This window comes from Amphiprion ocellaris, chromosome 17, assembly GCF_022539595.1.
Source record: "Amphiprion ocellaris isolate individual 3 ecotype Okinawa chromosome 17, ASM2253959v1, whole genome shotgun sequence".
Lineage (NCBI taxonomy): Eukaryota > Metazoa > Chordata > Actinopteri > Pomacentridae > Amphiprion > Amphiprion ocellaris.
Window position 1 is genome coordinate 8694296 of NC_072782.1, and position 19729 is coordinate 8714024.

Consider the following 19729-nt stretch of genomic DNA (forward strand, 5'->3'; position numbering starts at 1 on the left):
AAAAATTAGTATTTAATGAAGGAATAATGTGCCTTTCTTTTATTTGCCTGCCATTCTGCCACTTCCTAAAAGGGTTGACAGAGGAAATAGGACATCTGAGAAAGATTTAGAGGTTGGAGAGTTTAAAGAAAAGCGAATGTACTTTTTTTTAAAGGCTCACGACAATATTATCTGACAATTTTTGAATAATTGCAGTGCTCTCATGTTGAAAGTAAAAAAACGGGGGAAGGAGGCATTTGCCCCCTGGTGGTTACATTACTTTATAGGGTTTTATCAGAGTACATTGCAGCTGTGACCTAGGCACTGTTCTCATTCAAAATCAGATATTTAAAGCTTCTATCTTCACATGAAGCTTCCGTGTAGAAAGCCTTCTGTATATTATGTGAAATTTCCCATGGTGATCATGGCAGCATTAGACAGAATTAGAGCTCAGTTATTCTGTGTTACTTTTTGTGTGTATCAAGTTTTACCGTGTGTATATATATATCTTAGTAAGTGTTCAAAAGCTCGCTATGAACCAAAGATGTAGCACCATAACAAAAACACTCGATGACATTAGTTTACTTTTGGGTGGTCATACAAATGTAGTGCAGTCTAATGTCCTGCTGAGTGTGCAGCCATAAGTGTTTTCACTAGTCACTCCCATCAACAGTCAGCACACCTAGCTGTAAGTCCATTACAGATTTAACAACATATCAAAATATTTACCAGCTGTGATAGTGAAGCTGGTATTGTTTTTACCTTGTGTGTATTTCTGACTCATTATGCTACAATATGTTCCCGGAGACACTCTCCATAGCTGAAAGTACCCACAAAGTGGAAAGATTTTTGTCAATGGGATGGCTTCATAACTGTGCAAGATACAATCATGAAACTTTGTAGGTTTCTAATTGAGATAAAAGTTAAGGCCAGGTTTAAAGATGGGTGTGGTCCAATTATTGACTACTGCGTACTTGTGTTAGAATGGTAAAATGACTGCATTATTAAATTGATGTGTGTCATGGCATTGCAAGATGGCTGCTAGTATTTTTAGACAGTTCATTTGTAGGCAGTCAGGGTTGGCTGGGAAGCTATTTACTTGTGATTTGCACTCCCAGTAGGAGAAAGTACAAACTATAGATATCTCAAGCATTGAATGGGCTGCCATATATGAAATTGATATGCTTTGTTTTAAACATGAACACACTATAGACTTATAACTGGGGATGTTAATAATTATTTGTTAGTTGATTAATTGCTGTTAATAATTTAATTTAAGAATATGTTTAACGAAAAGGCAGAGGATGACGAACATGCATGTCAGAAAATGCATTCTAGATTAGCTGTACTACCTATGTGTTCCATCAGGTGGAGCCTTTTATTGTTTAATGCTGTGGGGAGGTGGGACTATGCACAGTTCATGTCAGCAAGCAGAGAGCATTGTGGGGATTTAACTATTAAAGGGCCACCATGAAAAAGTCCTCTGTGAAGGTTAATGACTACTGGCGAGGGAACTCCTTTTGTAGATGAGCTGAAGTGTGCTAAAACACTGTGTCCTAGTTGTTGATTATCTCTGCCATTGGGGTTCATTTAGTGTTATTGATTAATCTATTATTGATTGATGAGGTACCAGTTATCAGTTAAGAAACTTGTAAAAAATTTGCACACATACTTATAATATCAGTTCAAAAATGAACGGTGTCTTTTACTGTACAGTTCTTGTCGCATGGAAATTTACACAATAGGCTCTGGCAATCGCTGCACATCATATGTCACAGGTATCCCAACTGTGCAAATATCCGATGTATGTGCAAGTGGGACATTTTGTCACATTTAATTAAACAATACTGTCCAAAGCAAATGCATTCTTGACACGTTTTCGTAGCAGAACTTAAACATTTAATTGGTGCAGATTTTCAAGAGAGTACTTTTTAATGCTGTGTTTATTCAGTCATTTTGTTCCAGAGAATGTGTCTTTGTAGGAACCTTAACCTATTAGCTGTAAATCCCCTCAAAACCACTGGAAAACAACAACAGCTGGAGGCTGTATAAGGGTTTTATAGATGACAGATTTTGCAAGTGATTAGCTACTGCCCTTGTCTCCAGATTAAACGAACAGTCAACTTTCATGTGCAGGCAACAAGAAGAGGACAGTGCCAACCCATGGTCACCAGCCGGACGAGTTGGTTTACAGAAAATGGAAGGACCTCTGGCATGTTACTACTTGCTTGGATAGATTTCAGTATGGGCACAACAGGGCTTTTCTTCTGAACTTAACCCTGCACTTTCCCCCTGTTTGATGCCTTCAGGCTAGCCTGGCAAAACTTCAAGTATGTCCATGGCACAATAAATTGTGGGGACTGAGGAAGATAACGCCCCACTTGTTCATTGTCTTTATTAGATGATTTCTGCTTAGGGTCAGTGGATGCTGAAGCAACATGCACAGGGTGGAAAACAGGAAAACACAGTACACTGGTTGACATAGATAGAAAGTCAAGCTCATCTATGTGCAAACAAACAACCTTTTCATTTACATGTCTATGGAGGAGAATTAAAGGAAAAGCTATTAAATATGTGAACATGAAGACCTGACACAGATAAAATAGGTTTGAATATAAGAACAAGACTTCATTCTTCATCTCCTTTGCAAATTATGCATGATATCTGGAGCTTGGAACAAGTTGTTATTGTCAGCAGTGAAAATACTACAGTAGTTCTCTTTCATGTCAGAAATTCCAGGAAGTACAAATGATGTCCCACATATGCAGAGTTGGGATTGGGCAGTTAATTGTGACTAGAGGATGTAGTACATACAGTAGTACATATTTAATAGCGACGTGTGCAGGTATCCGCAATTCAATTCTTCCTTGTCAAAAATCACATTTCAGATATTTACAAAGTCAATCTTTCAGGGACGAACTACCTCACTTTACACATTTGTGTGTATAGTGTTTTCCATGGTAAATATCTACACATCAGCTGCAGAGTAAATTTGAAAGTCTGCAGCTGATTTACACCTAGTTGTAAATCCAGTTTTAAATATCTGCTGTGGAATTATGACTGGTCATCACTGTAATTCAAGATATATTTATTGTTCCTTTTGGATATGTTAAAATTTTTAACTGGTCAGGGTGATGCTATAGATATCTAGTAACACACCATAGAAAATGCAACTGTAAATTCATGTGATAAGCTGTTGTACTGCCACATTAGAACAACCTTCCAGTTTATTTCAATATAATTTTCTAATCAAAAATGCTCTTGTTATCCACAACATCCTTGCTGATAAACTCTTTCTATTTCACAGTTTTTTTCTAATGATCTTATCTACCACAGCAACCACCATTACTTATGCTAACAGCTGTTCAAATGCTTTGCGGGCCTCAACATCCAATGGGAAGCCTCGTATGAGCAATGTCATGCACAGCAATTTGGACTAGTCATAATGATGTTTGAATGACATCATTATGACACATTCTGCAAAACTCTCAAATAAAGGGATTCTTCTCTTACCTAATTGTTCACTTCCTAACCTTGATTGTAGTTGAATGTGGTTGATGTTTCAGAGATCTTCAACTGTTATTTTGACTGGTCAAAGCAGAATAGTCGTTAAAGATGTCTGGAATATAAATTCTGACAAGTCTCAGTGTAACAGTGGTTATAAATGGCTTACCAACAGCATTGAGGAACCTGGATATTCAAGTAAACATTTGATTTGTTGATATTCATTGATCTACTACATAGGTCTCGCCAATAAGAGTAAAAACTGTTCATTTTAAATGATGTAAATTAATTTAGTTTGATGTTATAATGCTGTATTTGGGTAGAGGGTACATAGTCTGACCCCTCCCCCCTCCTCTAGTGACATCATTTGATTTCTGTGTGTGTGTGTGTGTGTGTGTGTGTGTGTGTGTGCGTGCGCGTGCGCATGCGTGTGTGTGTGTGTGTGTGTGTGTGTGCGCGTGCGTGCGTGCGTGTGTGTGTATGTGTGTGTGTGTGTGTGTGTGTTTCCTGCAGCAGCTGTGTTCAGTGTGTATGCAGTAAGTGAATCCATTTCTCTTTTAGTCAGTAACTGGCTCTTTTTTGGCTGGAACTCGAGGAATCTATACAGTCTAGACACCAAATCTCCTCCCATGATCCCTGTGGGTCCTGAAGATGGGAGGAGGGAGTCTGTGTGTGTGTGTGTGTGTGTGTGTGTGTGGGTATGTATGTGGTTGTGTGTACACCCACATACATACCCACGTTGCAGGCGCCTCGTAGTAATGCTCATTCAGGCCAGCTGTTAGGCCCCTGGTGGCTTGTCCCTTACCCTGGCTGGCCGTGTTTCCACACTAGTGCACACACACACCTTCTGCTAAACTCTCAACTAAATGGACTTCTCTCTATCTAATCTGTTTACTTCCCAATCTTGATTGTGGTTGAATGGTCTTTTGTGGTGGAAGTTTATCTAGTGTTGATGCCATATTACTGCGTCTGTGAATGTGTGTGTGCGTATGTGTGGTGCACATTTGTCCCTTGCCGGATGACACATTGCTGATTAGTAAGTGTTTTCCCCTCTCATCAAGTCGTGACCACCTGGAAAAGACTCCACTTTATTGCCATGCTAGCCAGTGACTTGCCAAAACAGCTGTGTGTATAAATCAGGGTAGTCAAGATTGTCTTTGCCTCAGAGGCTCCCTCCTTTTAACTCTTGCAATCAAAGTCCAAGAGGACACTAATAGTAATCGTGCTGCTGCATTAAAGTGGTAAAAGAATAAAAATGTACAATGTTCGATTGTGTGCATGTTTCCATTTTCTACTGGGTGTCAGTATGATAGATTTATTCACAAGTTTGATGACATGGAAGGAGAGTAAGTGTGGGATGGACATGTAATTTATTTGCTAGATTTCTTAGAATATTTTCTTGGTAGTATGTAAAAGTGATTTATCCTGTCATAGTAGAAGGAAGCACAGGTGTTGCTAATAGCATTAATGATGGTGGTTTTCTCTCAGGTGTCCCACTAAGCCATGACAGTGTCGCTGGAATTAACAAAACTTTTAATGTAATTCAGCCATGATTAATTTTATTATTTTTACCTGTACTCCCCCTGCTGTAACATATCAAAATGTTGTCCTTGAATAAAAGGCCTGTTGTGTAAGAGTATTATCTGATTGGTATGACTATATCATTAATGGGTTCTTGCCAAGGCCTCTTCACTCTCCGCCTCCTGAGCCTGTCTACTCTGTTTCCAAGGGAATCACATATGTTTGTGTGTGATCTGTTGCACCAGAGGTGTGTTGAGTAATATTGCCTATTTTGCGCAGAGAAAAAGAGAGAGTTGAACACAGGGCAAGCCACAGCAGTGGAGTGAAGAATGTGACCTCTTGTGCATTCCTCTCTCAAATAACTGGTGCAATCCCCCTCCCTCCTTCTATTCTTTCTTTCTTTCTTTCTTTCTTTCTTTCTTTGTCTCGCTTTCAAGTTCTGTCATTACTGGATTTTACATTGCATAGAATTTTTTTTATAGACAGAGAACAAAAGGAAAAGCAAACAATGGACTAAGTAAAAAAAAAAAAAAAAAAAAACAGCAGGCAATAATTGACCACACATCAAAAATCACAATATTTAACTGTAATTAGAACGCAAGCAGCAAGCACTGACAAATGTATAAAATAATTTACAATTGTGTGATTACCTGGCAATGAGTTATGCATTTCTTAATGGCTTCCATGAACTGCCATCTGCCACCATTTCTGTCATGTAAGACGAGGCCATTCTGTACTTTTTGCATGTTGTAGACTTTTGATGTATTCCTATCACAGCTTTCGAGCTGCAAGTATGCTTTGTTTTCCAAAAAAAGTCAAGTTGATGAGCATAAAACACAGCTGGGCTTGTCTGAGACTTGAAGACAAAATGCTGAGGAAACTTGATGGTGTGATCAAAGAGTATTTAAAATACACTTTAGTGAAAGTAGATTTGTCTTTTGGAGCTCTGCCAAACTATCATGAATAATTAATAACATAACCGGAATCCATGCAATGTCTCCCTAACATAATACAGACATTCAGTGGCAGCTGCTGGACCAGAATAGGTTGCTACGACATAAAAATATGAGCAACTACTGCCTTAAATTTTAAAGTTAACTGAAAACTATTGTCTCACAACTGTTCTGTCTGATATTCCATTATTAGAGCTTTCAACTGAAATATTGCATTCAACATTATTCCTGTTTTTAAGATAAAATCAGGAGCAGTGATGTACAGAAATACTAGTCTTCCACACAGAAGCTCATGAGGCTTTTTGTACAACTGCACCTTTGTTTTGATTGTTCTCACTTGGCTAATACAGATGCTTTGATTAACACTTGTTTAAAATATAGATGTAATAATTTGAGAAATGTAATTTTATGAAAGCATTACCAGATCACAAAATTCAGATTCCCGTCTCAGTCATACCATATATTACATTCTTAAACCAGAAATCTGTCTGCTTAAAGGCTACTGTAATGGAGTTAATTCGTAGAAACAAGATCTCCAATGCAAACAAAGGAAGAAAAAAGATCACAAAGGCTTAAACCAAAGCTTAAATCAAAGCTTTTTCCATATACTTAGGGTACACAGTGCTTTGTACAGAACAACTGAAAGTGTGTCCAAGTCAGCTTTGGACAAACAGTTCTGTTGAGTCTGTCGAGTCACTGACTCTTGCTGGTTTTTGTTGTTTGATTTCATTTCAGCATCTGAAACACTGTTTTTAAAAAAAATCCTGTCCTGTTGCTAACAGCGAATCATGATTTACTGAAATTTCTTTGCATTTGAAGAAAGGTTCTGTAGCTATGTTAGAATTTCTTTACTGAAATTTTGCTCAAGCTTTTATTTTTAAGGTTAATTATGTTGGTGTCACAGTTTTCCTCATCACAAAGCAGCATGTGTGATCTTTTTCAAGTCATCGGCCCTTTACACATATATACATAGTACATGTAACACTCACATACTTACAGAGAACCTCCAAGTTGAGTTAGGAATGCAGTGTGGAAGCGTGTCGCCACCTGGTTCCACGCACACACAGGAAAAACACCCCCGTTCCCCACTCCATGCCCAAGCAGGCAGAACCAGACCCAGCTGTTGTTTTCTCTGCTGACAACCTGTTAACTGGGATGTCGGCTTTGTCTTTTTGTAAAAAGTGCATTCAGCATTCATTTTCAGAATTCCTCTGTTCCCTTGCAGACCACAGTATCAAGTCTGATATGGGGACATGATTTGACATATAGCATCTCCTTTTCTTTTCCTTTTAGAGTGTCTTTAAACATGGCTGATGTTCCTCTACTTGTCTGTTGATTTCTTTTTCTCTTATGGTTAGAATTCTGTCTTTAAAGGCATTTTTCAAATGTCATTTTTATAGAGTTGGACAAAGCAAAATCCGGTTCAGCAAGGCATTGTCTGGCCAGTTTCATTATTGTCTGGTTTGTTTTTTTTCCCTCACCAGTCCAGTTTTTACAGCACTGGTATGCTGTTCTGTCCCTTTGTGTTGCATTAAGCTCCTCTTCATAGCGCTATAAGAGGATAAGAGGGGGCCTGCAATGCTTGCTGCATCTGGATCCACTTAGACACTAAGAAGAGCCCAAGCAGTTCCACTGCTGCAGCTTGAAAGTTTCATAGCCAGAGTCGCTCTCCTGTGTATCTGTTGCTGTTTTTACTCCAGTGGGCATTCGGACAAATGGGGTCTTTCCTCAGGCATTTAGATAATGTCTCCAAGTTGATAGCAGAAATCCAGTGTACAAAGATCGATTTTTGTCTGTCTTGGTTACTGTATGATTCGGCTTTTATCATTGTTTTCTCTTGTTTGCGATTTTGAATCATGAAGTTAAATCTGATACTTTTAGTGCTTTCTATTCTAAAACTTTCTATTTCAATTGCTATAGCATTGCAAACCTCATAATCATACATGCAACATTTCTTTGCAGCTTTCTATTTCTCTCCTGAAAGAGCTTGGCTTTCTTAGTCTGCACTCTCATAAAACAATGGAATATAAAAAGTTGTGCTTTAATGCCAGCACTCTGTTTCAAATTCAGTAGTTTAGCTAAATTCTGAAAAAGACTGGATTTACTCCTTCTCTCCTCCACACATGTACTGATAGCTTGCTATTTCTGAGCAGAGCTAATTTGTCTGGCCTCTCTTCTGCCCTCTTAATTTTTACAGACATTTTCAACACAGATGATTAGCACAGCATTTTATTACCTGACAAGTGATGAATGGCTGTGTATATTCGACCTGCCTGTCTGTTTGCTCAAAGTATGAAATTTAAACTCTGGGCTAGCATCCATACATTTCAATTCTCTGAGGGTTTGCTCATTTCTGGCGCTCATGCATGGTTTGCATATTTCTGGCACACGATAGACCTGCCACAACACTCTGTCATGTGGAGAAATGAGCAACGGTTCTGCTTAGTCACCTGGTTTGTGTTGCCCTATTTTGTGTCTGTCATCATGATAAAATGGTTCCTCTGGTCCTTTTCCAGTAGGCCGGCTGGGTTAAACTCCCTGCCTCAGCTCAGCATGCTAGCAGCCTGGTCTGTCTGTATTGAAGACTGCTGTAAAGCTGAGCACTTAGTGTATTCTCTGTGGGTCACCTCAAATAGGAAGAGTTTAGGCTAAAGAGATATTGATTGTGTGTCAGCAGATGCAGAATTTCATCGTCAATTTTGTTTAATGAACTCTGGGCCAGTTTATGGCAGGAAAACAACTTCCAAAAAGCCCAGAGAGAATCGACATAAGGATGCTTGTCTTTTTCTTTGTGTCCATTTGTTGACAGCAGCTTTTAGGAAAATATATTTGCTTCTAAGTTTGTTTGTTGGTTTCACCGTTGCCAGCATTGGTGACGTATTAGCACCACAGACTGATGCTGAAACTTTAACATTGAACTAGAGCAGCGACCTTTCTGTTCTTAAGTGTCCATTCTCCTCTGTGGACAACACTGAGTGGAGAATTATGTGGAACTCTAAACCTCTTAACCTCATCTGCTGGTCTACACGCCTCAGACACTGTCTGCATTCTCGAGAGGACCCTGAGTAAACAGCCACATGTGCGCACACACATCCGTATGTTACATATATGATACCTAGTCTGATATTTAAGTACACTTGACAGTTAGAGATTGATATGATTGCTCAGTTTGGCAATGAATTGATGAGCCATGTGCAGTGCAAAATCATTATTAGGAATCTACACTGCTTTGTGGCACTCCCTGTTTCCCACCCTTTTTTTCCTACTTCGTAATTAGGAAAATTACTTGGTTTAATAACACTTGTTCCATAGCTTAGATGGATGAGGATTTATGCCAAGTGTTGGCTGGCTTGCATTTCTAACATTGTTAGACAGTGCGATTATGTTTGTGTGTGTGTGCTCTCAGGCGTGAAGTGGGCATGACAGAGAGCTAGCAGTCCTCAAACAGATCTTCTTACCAACTCCTAATTTTCTCTTCTCATATGAGCATCAGCGTGACCTCCTTTAAATATCGTACGTGTTAGTGGTCTACCTCTGCCTTCGCTGCCTTACCACATATCATCATATAAAAAATGTTTATAGCAGATGTCAGTATCAGATAATCTTGTAATAGCCTGAATTGTCGAGTTGCATTCCTGCTCGGTGCATATGGGTAAAAGAGCAGTGGAAAATCAGTGCCCAGTCTATAATTAGTAATAATAGTTAGGATATGAAATATATTATATGGAGCATGTCAACAGTAAGGTTTGCAAATGTATAGTATGAGTTTATTCTCTACTTGAAGGTTTGGAGAGAATAATCGGGAATGCAGGAGGGGGGTACATGAGAGACAAAAGGCCAAAAGCCCTCTCGTGGGTGGATGTACGTCAGCTAACTGTTAACATACTAGGTCCAGATTATAAAACGCAAGCGAGTGATTCTCCTATGAGCTCACTTCCAAACAATGTGCTTCATGTTTCTCCATCTGCAACCTTTTTTCCTCTTTCCTCCTCCATTTTTATAGCCTCTCTTCTCTTCCCTTCATCCTCTCATCTCTCCCGACACTTTGTGACTGCGGTAAGTTAATGGGCCTTTCTCAGAGTTTGAGGAAGCCTGCATTTCTTCTAAATTGGTGTTTGGGGTGGTGCATGAGAGGAACACAAATGTTTGCCATACCAGCACTGCAGCGATGGTACAGAGCCTGGTGCCATGTGACTGTGGATGTTCAGGGTATTGAGGTCGGTACTAACAAAGCCAGTCTGAGTGATGCATGTTGAAGGATCCACATAATTGCTAATCAGAGTTATCTAAGCTGTTATGGATGTGTAATGATAGGGCTGTCCATGTCAGTGCTGCAGCATTTGTGTTTTTATTTTCTTTTATGCTTTCAGTCATCAGTGATTTTGAGTTGGTTGGAAAACTCTTAGTTTGAAATGAAAATCCTGATCTGGATTTATTTTCAAATCCACAAATTATTCCCTCTAGCTGTCAGAACTTGTGTCATCATTGCAAGGATGCACAAATACTTCAGGTTTACATACTTTGAATATTTACAACAACTAATCCAGACAGAAGATTGACAGTTTAATGTCACTTGTTGGCAATGATAAGGGTTCTCTTCTATTATAAATCATAAAATGTTAACTTATTATTTAATGTAGTTATTTTATTACTCATAGCTTATTATCAATGCACCTTCCAGTGGCAGCTATTTATATTTTCATCATGCCCCCATGTGTGATGACAATGAAGCTATTCTATCTCAACTTTTCAATGCAATTTTTTATATATGCTTGTGTAATAGTCCTTGTGCATTCCTCTGCTTGTTACTGAGCATCTGCACATTATCTGAGCTGTTGATCAAATTTTCATCATGACCAAGTGCAGACTTGTTCATAGACAGAAACAATAGTGGCTTACATTGCACAGTGTATTGTGAAACACTTTTATCACTCAGAGTTGTTTAGTAAACTCCATGCAGTTTAAAATACAGTCAAGTAAAGGTCCAGCCTTCAGTTCTGCTGAGATTTGAGGAATTACATTCCTTTCAGATGGGGTTGTGTTTATCATGTTGACAAGAGTCCATTAGAATGCCTCTATCTTGTGGCATTCATGTCCTCAATATTGGAAATTTTCGGAAAACTTCAAGGTCACAAGTCGTGAAACGTTTTGTTTGTTTATGTGTCCAGAAATTATGAATAATGTGCAACTATTTTTTCAGTGACTTCTAACAGAGTTTTTCTTTGTCATTTCATAATGTCTGAGGCAACTGTCGATATTCCTAATATGCATTTCTTATGTTACAGTACCTACCCATTGATTTGCTTAAAAGTTATCGTAGGTGGCTTCTAGGTGCTGATGAAACATCTGTGTTGCCATTGCCTAGCAGAAGTGTTCTTATGACTTGCGGATGGCGTTACCATGTGAACGTTCATTTACATGCATTTCCATGTCATAATTACGAGCCCACAATTTCCATTTGAAGGCAGCGTTAGTTACATGTGCTACAAGTGTGCCACTTGTAGTTTGCTTTGCTTTCACTCCTCTGTCCAATTCATTCCAAACCAGCTCCATGGGGTTAGGTCTAGAGACTGTGCTGCCACTCCATGTTTTCAAGCTCACCATCTTGTGTTTTTTCCTAAGGTAGTTCTGGCATAGCTTGGACTTATGTTTTGGGTCATTATTTTGCTATAGGGTGAACCCCTGACCAACTAAGTGCATACCAGAGGGTACTGCAGAATACTGTGGTAGCTGTTTTGGTTTAGGACACCTCTCACTCTGTACAAGTCACCGACCCTGGATCCAGCAAAACAGCCCCAGACCATCATGCTTCCTCCTCCATCTCTGAAACTGAGACTTGCTCACTACAACCACTATTAAGTTGTGCTTGAAGCTGTTGTCCTGTGAGCTGCCTGTCACCAAGCTGCTGACTTTCAGAAACTTGTCTTCTGATTCTGTTGTGGCTTTGGGTCTTCCAGACCTCTTCCTGTCAGAGTTTCCTCCACTTCCTGAGTGCCTTTTGATGGTGAAGAATACTGTACTCGCTGACACCTTGACTTTCTTCACAGTTTCTCTGGAGGAAAGACCTACATTTTTAAGTGTTATGATGGTCCATCTCTCTATTGCTAGTTGCCTTTTCCTTGCCATTTTTTATAGCAACACACTTTCTGCAGTACAGTGCTGTTCAAATAATGCTCTTGAGGGTACGGTGCAATACAACAGTCCTTCAATGAATTTCTACTTTCTTGGGGGTTTTGAGTGCATGCTTCCATTTTTGTAGAAAACTGATTTAGAGGGGTATTTATTCAACTGTATACTCATTTTGGTGTCTGACGGTTCTAATTCTGCTGATTGTACCAGATTTTACTGTGTGTTGGTAATATTTTGTCTACCCTCATTGATATAAATATAGTCAGGCAATCACTGCTTTCACTTTGGATTTTGGAAGCTAAAATAAAACCTGTTGACTAATCTGTGTAGTTATGTGTATGGGACATATTTATGGTCAGTTCTTTTGCTCCCTGATTGGAAATTGCAAGGAGGAGGTCAGCCGGTAAACTGGTTTGGCACGCATACAAAGTGATATGGTGTCATTGAGTCAGCTTCCCAACAGTGTGTAATCACCCACTTGACTGGACCTCTTATCTGTGAAGTCAAACACATACGCACAATCTGGGATGATTGTCATTTGTGTGGAAAATATTTGCCAGACGTAGTCAGTAGATTGCAGCTGCTCTTGTGGTTTTAGTCTTCAGTGTAATGACGATCAATAATCCTTTTAGCCCATAAAGCTTGAGTGGACATAATAACAGAAACGCAGCAATATCCGGCAGTAAAAAGAAAGTAAACTTCAGGAATGAGATGAGAAAAGAGACAAGTTTCCTGAGTGCAGTATTTGTTTTATGGCTGTTGTTTTGAATTACAGTAGTTACTGTGGATGATTTGATGTTGTCTTCACCCAGTATCTACAATTTATTGAAATAACTGCATAATCCTCACTTGTGTTATACTATAATGATGAATAGGAGGAGGAACATTTTAGCAGAATGTGAGCAGATGTTGAGCAGTAATATATATAGTGGTCAGCTGGAGCAACCGAGGAAGGGAGCTAAATGTGAAATAGAAAATAAAGAGTTTACTAAGAAGTTTGTGTCATTTAGTGGGATGGAATAATAACATTAGCAATTGGAATAAGAACACAGAGGCCACAGCCCACAATACATTAATTTTTTGACAGATGCTATTGACACTCCCAGATACATTTATAACCGCAGCCGTTGTGACATTCCTATCCTAATTGTTTTTTAACATATTTTTTACTTTTCCACTTGACTTAGTTTGAGCTGGGTTAGTTAAGAAGCACATTTTTCTCCAGAAACCCAAAAAATACATGTTCTCATTTGATAAATGTAAATCTATTGCTCGCTTCATTCCCATTTGAAATGATCTGTGGCGAATGAGGCTTGGTTGAGTGGTGTATGAAGTCAGACTGACAAAGGTTAAACTTTCCTCACTGCCTTTAACCACCTGGTCCTTTTTCCCGGACTGATTCCTCAACTTGTAAACATTTGGGACTGGAGAGAGAGGGAAAAACCAAAGCTGAGAAGGAGAGAGGGTGGCAGAAAGACAGAGAGGGGGTAGGGGGGGTCAAAAGTTGGAGGCGGAGCATCTTGTAATCATCTTATAACTTCAAAACAGGATGAGAGGATAAGTGTCTTAGAATTACACTGAATTTAAACTCTTCACATTTTTAAGACCTCTAGAGCTTTTGTCTCACATCTGGGCATGAATTTTGGATGCCGTTGAGGTGTTGTTTGTATTCTTCTCGGAGAATGTGTGTGGTAGTGGTCTCTCCCTCCCATTGCTGGAGGTGGGAGGGCTCAGCTGATGTCATTGAGTGCAGCAAGCTGAGCCTGAAAGAGGCCCTTTGTTGGCAGCTGTAGCACGAGTAGTCCCTGTGCCTCAGATACACACTCACACTGGGGACAGGAGAGAGGAATGGCACTGCTCAGACTGCCCTACTGCCCGCTCAACTGACACATCTGCAAGACTAGCAAGCTTTTGAACCGAATTTCTGCTGTTGGATTGTTCTTTCGTCCTACAAAAGTGGAGCTAACCAGAAGCCCGAAAGCCAAAGTGGAAAAAAACATGGAGACGCTCATAAGAAAAAGTTGCTAGACTTTGCCGGACAGCCGACTCTTTCAGTTTCAGAAAGAGACGAAGACAAAAAGATTTACAGAAGCTGGAAGGGACTGGGAAAACTGAACCAGTATACATTTTTGCTTGCTGCTGTTTCTCCTTTTCTCAGTCTTCTTTTGTGTTTGATTTTTTTCCACTTTTGTTGGACACATGTAGACGGTAATCGTTCGAAGGACATCTGATTTGAATAACCCACAAAATTTTCAGCGGGAAGGGAAAGAAAGCAAATGAAAATGTTGGAGATATGCCTTAAATTGGTGGGGTGTAAATCTAAGAAAGGCCTCTCGTCCTCCTCCAGCTGTTACTTGGAAGGTAAGGATATTTAGTGACGGCTATTATGTTGTCTCTTAGATTGGGCCTCGATTTTACAGTTTGCTTTGGAGAGATACAGACAGATATCACAGATATCAGAAATGGGAAAATGTTGGGGCTAACAAGCACAGGGAGATGGATAAAAGATGAAGTATCACCGTGTAAAGTCTCAACAATGATTTCTGAGCTGTGGAAACTGAAGAATGGGGAGGGGAAAGCAGAGAGGGAGTGCAGGGGAGGGTGAGGGAGGCCAGACACACTGGCTAGCTGCAGAGGAAAAAAGTGGAAAAAGAGACGGAGAAGAGAATACAAGGAAATCTGACTCCTGGCCATGTCCCACTTAACTCTTGTTTATGAAGAGAGCGGATCTAATCTCAGTCTGCACTCTGTTTTTCACTTCTCTATGTTCCACTGCATGGATATTTTTCACTGTAGCCATAATCAATTTAGAAGATAACGTGGATATATATTTTGTCTTACTTCTTTCCGATGTCATGCACAGTTGATTTGCGAATGATGTATGAAACACGAGGGGAATTCGAAGAAATCCAGGGCACATTGAGTCTTTACATAATCAACATAGTTAATTGATTAGTAATGGAAGACTCGGTTAAGATTTCTGTCTGCCAAACATTGCGCAACCAAATGATCTAATAGAGTTAATAGTCCTCCCCATTGAAGTGGATGACAGTGATAAAGAGTCTCTAATTTTTAGACCATATGGTAAAAGGCACACCAAATCTCATGCTGAGATGTTCCAACTGAAATTAAACTAACTGGGAAGCATTATTTATCTTTTGCTTCTGGTACAAAACTAGTTGACATCATTGGAAGAATTGTTGTTTGGAACATAATCGTGACAGAATGGAGTTTCAGTATTTTATGACAACTTGAAGTCTAAACAATGGAAATGCTGCTTCTTCTATGTTTAGTAGCTGGATTCTTACCTGTTTCATCTGTTCCCTTCTTACCTCCGTTAGGCTTGGTCTGCACATCCCCTCACAATATGTCTTACAGTGGGTAGACCTATTTGAGATATGTGATCTGAATCCGTTCCCCTTGTTCTCTGCCACCTACTAATCTGGTAATGTCAGGTGGCACAATAGAAATATGTAAACTTGAGGTTTTTACTTTCTCAGCTTCACAAATATATGGATTATTACCAAGGCTGACTGCACAGAGGTGGACCACACTGTCATACAGATTCATGATTGTGGACCCAGACCTCTTCTGGTTACCAGTGGGCCAGGTAGTTAGATGCATTTGATTTTAGTCCAAGGTGTTAATTGGCTCATTTAAGATGACTGGAGTCACCTGGACCACGTGGAACCAGACATGACGTTTTATTTTCTTTAAGTAGCCCGCTGTTTGAGGAAATTTCTATCTGGCAACTGTGGGTGGCCTCTAGTGCATTCTAATTGCTAATAGCAGTACAGTCATAGCTATGAATTTCTTTACAAGTTCCACACATATTTAATCATTTTGACTGTCATCTCAGTAATGCAGCCAAGACATGCTGTAATTTCTCCCACTCCACGACTCTGGATCGCTGCAGTCTGATAAAAGGCCTTTCTCGTCCTTTAAGTTCCCCTCACATTTACTTCCCGAGTTTCCTTTTTCTTATGACTTTTCTTTTCCTCTCTGTGAGTGTGTGTTTTCTTGGCCCATGTGTCAGTGTGCTGTGACCCTCTCACAAAGAGCTGTGGTATTTGTGGCCCGTTAAGTGGACATGTGGGGCATGGACTGCTCAAATGCGCTGCCCACACACTTTATGACCAGGCCTGACACTTAGCAGTATACTATGTCTTGCTTACTTTCAGGTCTGAATCTTTTTTGTTTTTTCAGCACTTCTTTTCTGTCTTGCTCAATCTCTGGCTTCCACCTATGATGTTTATTGGGAACACTGCAATGATTGATTGCAAGCCAATAAACTATTCGCCAATTGTTTTGATATCGGCTGATCATTTAAAGCAGTTTTTTTTAAAAGAAGAAAAGCAATGATCTTAAATTCCAGCTTCTTAAAATTGAATATTTTTTCTTTTCTGTTCTCCTCCTGAAAATCTTTGGTTTGAGGACATCATCTGTGGTTTAGGAAAGGCCTGATGGACATTTTTCACCATTTTCAGATTTTTTTATAGACAAAACAACTAATAGATTAATGGGGAAAATATGTGACAGATTAATCAGGAGTTGAAATAATCATCAATTGCAGTCTTCAAACCAAGGGATAAACTGAAATTGAAATCTTTGGCAGCTGTACAGCGTGTTGGCATCGTAGCCAAAACACACATACAATGTAAACCAATGCTGACTTTGTTGAGACTCAGATTTTACATGACATGATTTCATATTGACGAAAAACTTTATCTTTTGCCATCCTTTGCAAGTTTTCTATTGTAGACAAAAAGTAGAAGACCATTAAGGACCAAAGGAATAGTTTGAATTATTTTGTTGCTGTCTGTTGATCAGGATTGTTGCTTCAAAATGCGACTCTTTTGATGACAAGATCCGATCTAAATGTGAGTCTAGAGCAAATATGTTTCACATGATTTATAGTGGCATGAGTATATTATAAAAAAATGGCACTTTTGTGACCTAAAATGAGCACCACATTTGGCTCTTATTGTCTCAGAATGCATAGGTTAGTGAGTCTATAGCTTGAGAAAGGAGACTGTGAAAGTCTAACCAACCTTCCAACACATTGATGCCCGCAACTTGTTAACAATGTCATGTGACAGGGTGTTGGGCCTGTTAACTCTCTTAAGGTTATAAAAGTTGTAGAGGTGTATGTTACAATCTATCTTTACTTTTTCTTTTGAGGAGTCATATCTTTTTGCTCTCTGAATGTGAAACTTGTCCATTGGAGGACACAATCACCCTCAAGACTTGGGTTGTACTGAACACGCTGTAGTTGCTTGGAGCTCTGTATTTAACAACATCTTAAATCATCCAGAGTGGGTGCATGTGACTCTTCTATTTAGCCCTGGCTTTGCCACAGCTATTTTCAATCAGCTCAATGCTTTGACTTTCACCAAATCCAGCTGTGCCTCTATTACTGTAGAACACATTGTCCTTTACCCCAAGTCAAGGTAATCATCCTTATATAGTGGATATATCAGTGTGGAACAGAGCACAGCTAGTGGATGATTATTGTGAGTTTTACACCATGGTCTCGTTCAGATAAGACAGACTTGAACACTCCTTTAACAGGCATTATGTCTGCAAAAGATAGTTTAGATGATATTCCTCCTATTTATTGCAAAGGCAAACTGTTGATCTCTGGAATTTTCTCTCTTCCAACATCCACTTATGTAGTAAAAACAATGACCAAGTCTGTTAAATTATCCAGGTGGGAGATTTGATTTTTCTCCAGTGCTTTCCAGTAAACACTGAAAAACTTATATCACCTTTTGAGAAAAGCAACATTGACAATGGCATGTTTTTTTACATATTGAGGTAAACCCAACAGATTTTCAAGAGGTTGTATGAACCAGTACAAGCAGGAGACCTGTAATTATCAAAACTTAGATTTATATGGTTTTTGTTTGACAGATATTAGATAACTATTCAATCCTACTTGTATTTGTATGCAGGTGAGTGGGAAATTAAGCTTTTTTTCCTGCCTGCATGACATAGCAAAGCAGCACATGTGCTTAATTACAACTTTTGTTAGGTTTCATCAGAGTTTGAACAGCAATCCAGTTGTTTTAGCAAAAATCTGCCTCTCTATGTTACCGAGTTGCCAGAGCAAAAGCCTTTGGAGCTATAAATCTTTGTTAATTATTGAATTCTATTCTAGGAATGAGTATCATTTGTAAAAAATTGAGACTCATTGTCATGCTGAAAGTGTGGAGTAGAACAGATTCTCAGTTTGTACTGTGGGTGGAATCAGCTCTCTCTGCAGTTTCCACTGTTATCAGAGTGTTGCTAGGAATTTTAATTATGCATATAATTTGTGTGGTCTTAACACGTACAAAGATCACAGCCAGTCAGTGTTTATGTGGTGCCAGGGGATAGTAAAACTTACTCTTTAATTGCCAGAAGGTTTTATAGTCAAATACACAATGAGCTTCATTTAATTGTTTTTTGCCTTGAGGGTATACCACCAACCTGCAGTAGTATTGTTTTACATATCCCCCTTGCTTTGTCCTGAAACTAAACTTCACCCTTAGACTATTAGTACTGGTTGATTGAGCTGCTAATGTTGGAATGGGCTACTTCTTTCTGTTGATGGATCTTCTTGGGTTAAAAATATGTTATTGTGAATTATATATCAGCATATGTGAAATAATATATGACCCATTCTACTACAAATGAGTTTTCATTTCATTTTCATGGGGGTAGTTAATATTTTTTTACGTTTGTTTAGCTGTTTTTAGTTTTGTCTGCAATCTTTTCAGTTGCATTAGGTCCGGATGATTGCTAAATCACTAAATAAACACATTCACAAATTGTCCAGTGTTACCAAATCCCCAGACTCTGCGGGTCGACAGATGTTTTCCCGTTCAAACAAATCAAACATTTGGCAACATTTCTAAAAATTTCAAGCACACACAAATGCTGCCATTGCAAAGCGGTAGAGAACATGACAAAGATGTTCCAAGATTTTTACACAAAACAAACTGTAGTTAACAAAAGGAGCCATGGAGAGTGCAGATAAGCGCAATCAGCAATGCAAGCAATGCAGAGATGTGCTGTGGAAATGCTGAAGGTGCAAACCAAAACGTGATGATGGAGGGTGGATGCCAGCTGTTGGCCCATTTTATTGCTTGCAAGGCCTAGGTGAACTACAGTGGATGAGTTGACTATCTTGCCAGCTAGTTGCTTGCCGATCTTGGCCAGGACAGTCACCAAGACAGTAGGAGATGCGTCACAAAGAAAGCAAGTGTAATGGCTTGGTGCTGTTTTGCTAATAAAGGCTTAAGCTTTCTGTGCATTAGCCAGTAATACTTCAATATGTCACATGTATGCAGCTAGCCAATCATTTTTGTAGTCAGATTTGTAAGGTTAAGTTCATTTTCTGTGCATTTCATCACTTTTTTAGGTTTTGTTTACCACTTTGTACTGTTGTCGCCATTTTGAACTCACTTTTTATTAATCTGAACTATTCCCTCCTCACATCTTGCCACTGATTGTGAAATTCTAGAAGCTGAAAAGCTAACGCCACCCCAGCCTGTTGTGTCAGATGAAAAGATGTATGAGTTGGGGGGATGAAATGTAAGATACCTCCAAAACATATGCGACAACAGCTGAGGAAACCACATAATCAGGCTCATGTCAAG

General features: G+C 39.2%; 1 protein-coding gene across 2 annotated transcripts in view; it reads left to right on the top strand.

The window, feature by feature from the left end:
* The window catches only part of abl1 (c-abl oncogene 1, non-receptor tyrosine kinase), a 36822-nt gene that overhangs the window by 6771 nt on the left and 10322 nt on the right, over nt 1-19729 (top strand). The window contains exon 1 of one of the 2 annotated variants that reach the window (XM_023284825.3): nt 13860-14447. The exons of the other annotated variant lie outside the window; for it this stretch is intronic. Within the exon in view, the coding sequence (XP_023140593.2) occupies nt 14363-14447 (85 nt within the window). The 5' untranslated portion in view covers nt 13860-14362. Of the gene's footprint in view, nt 1-13859; nt 14448-19729 lie in introns of those variants that run through there. 2 annotated transcript variants of the gene reach the window in all.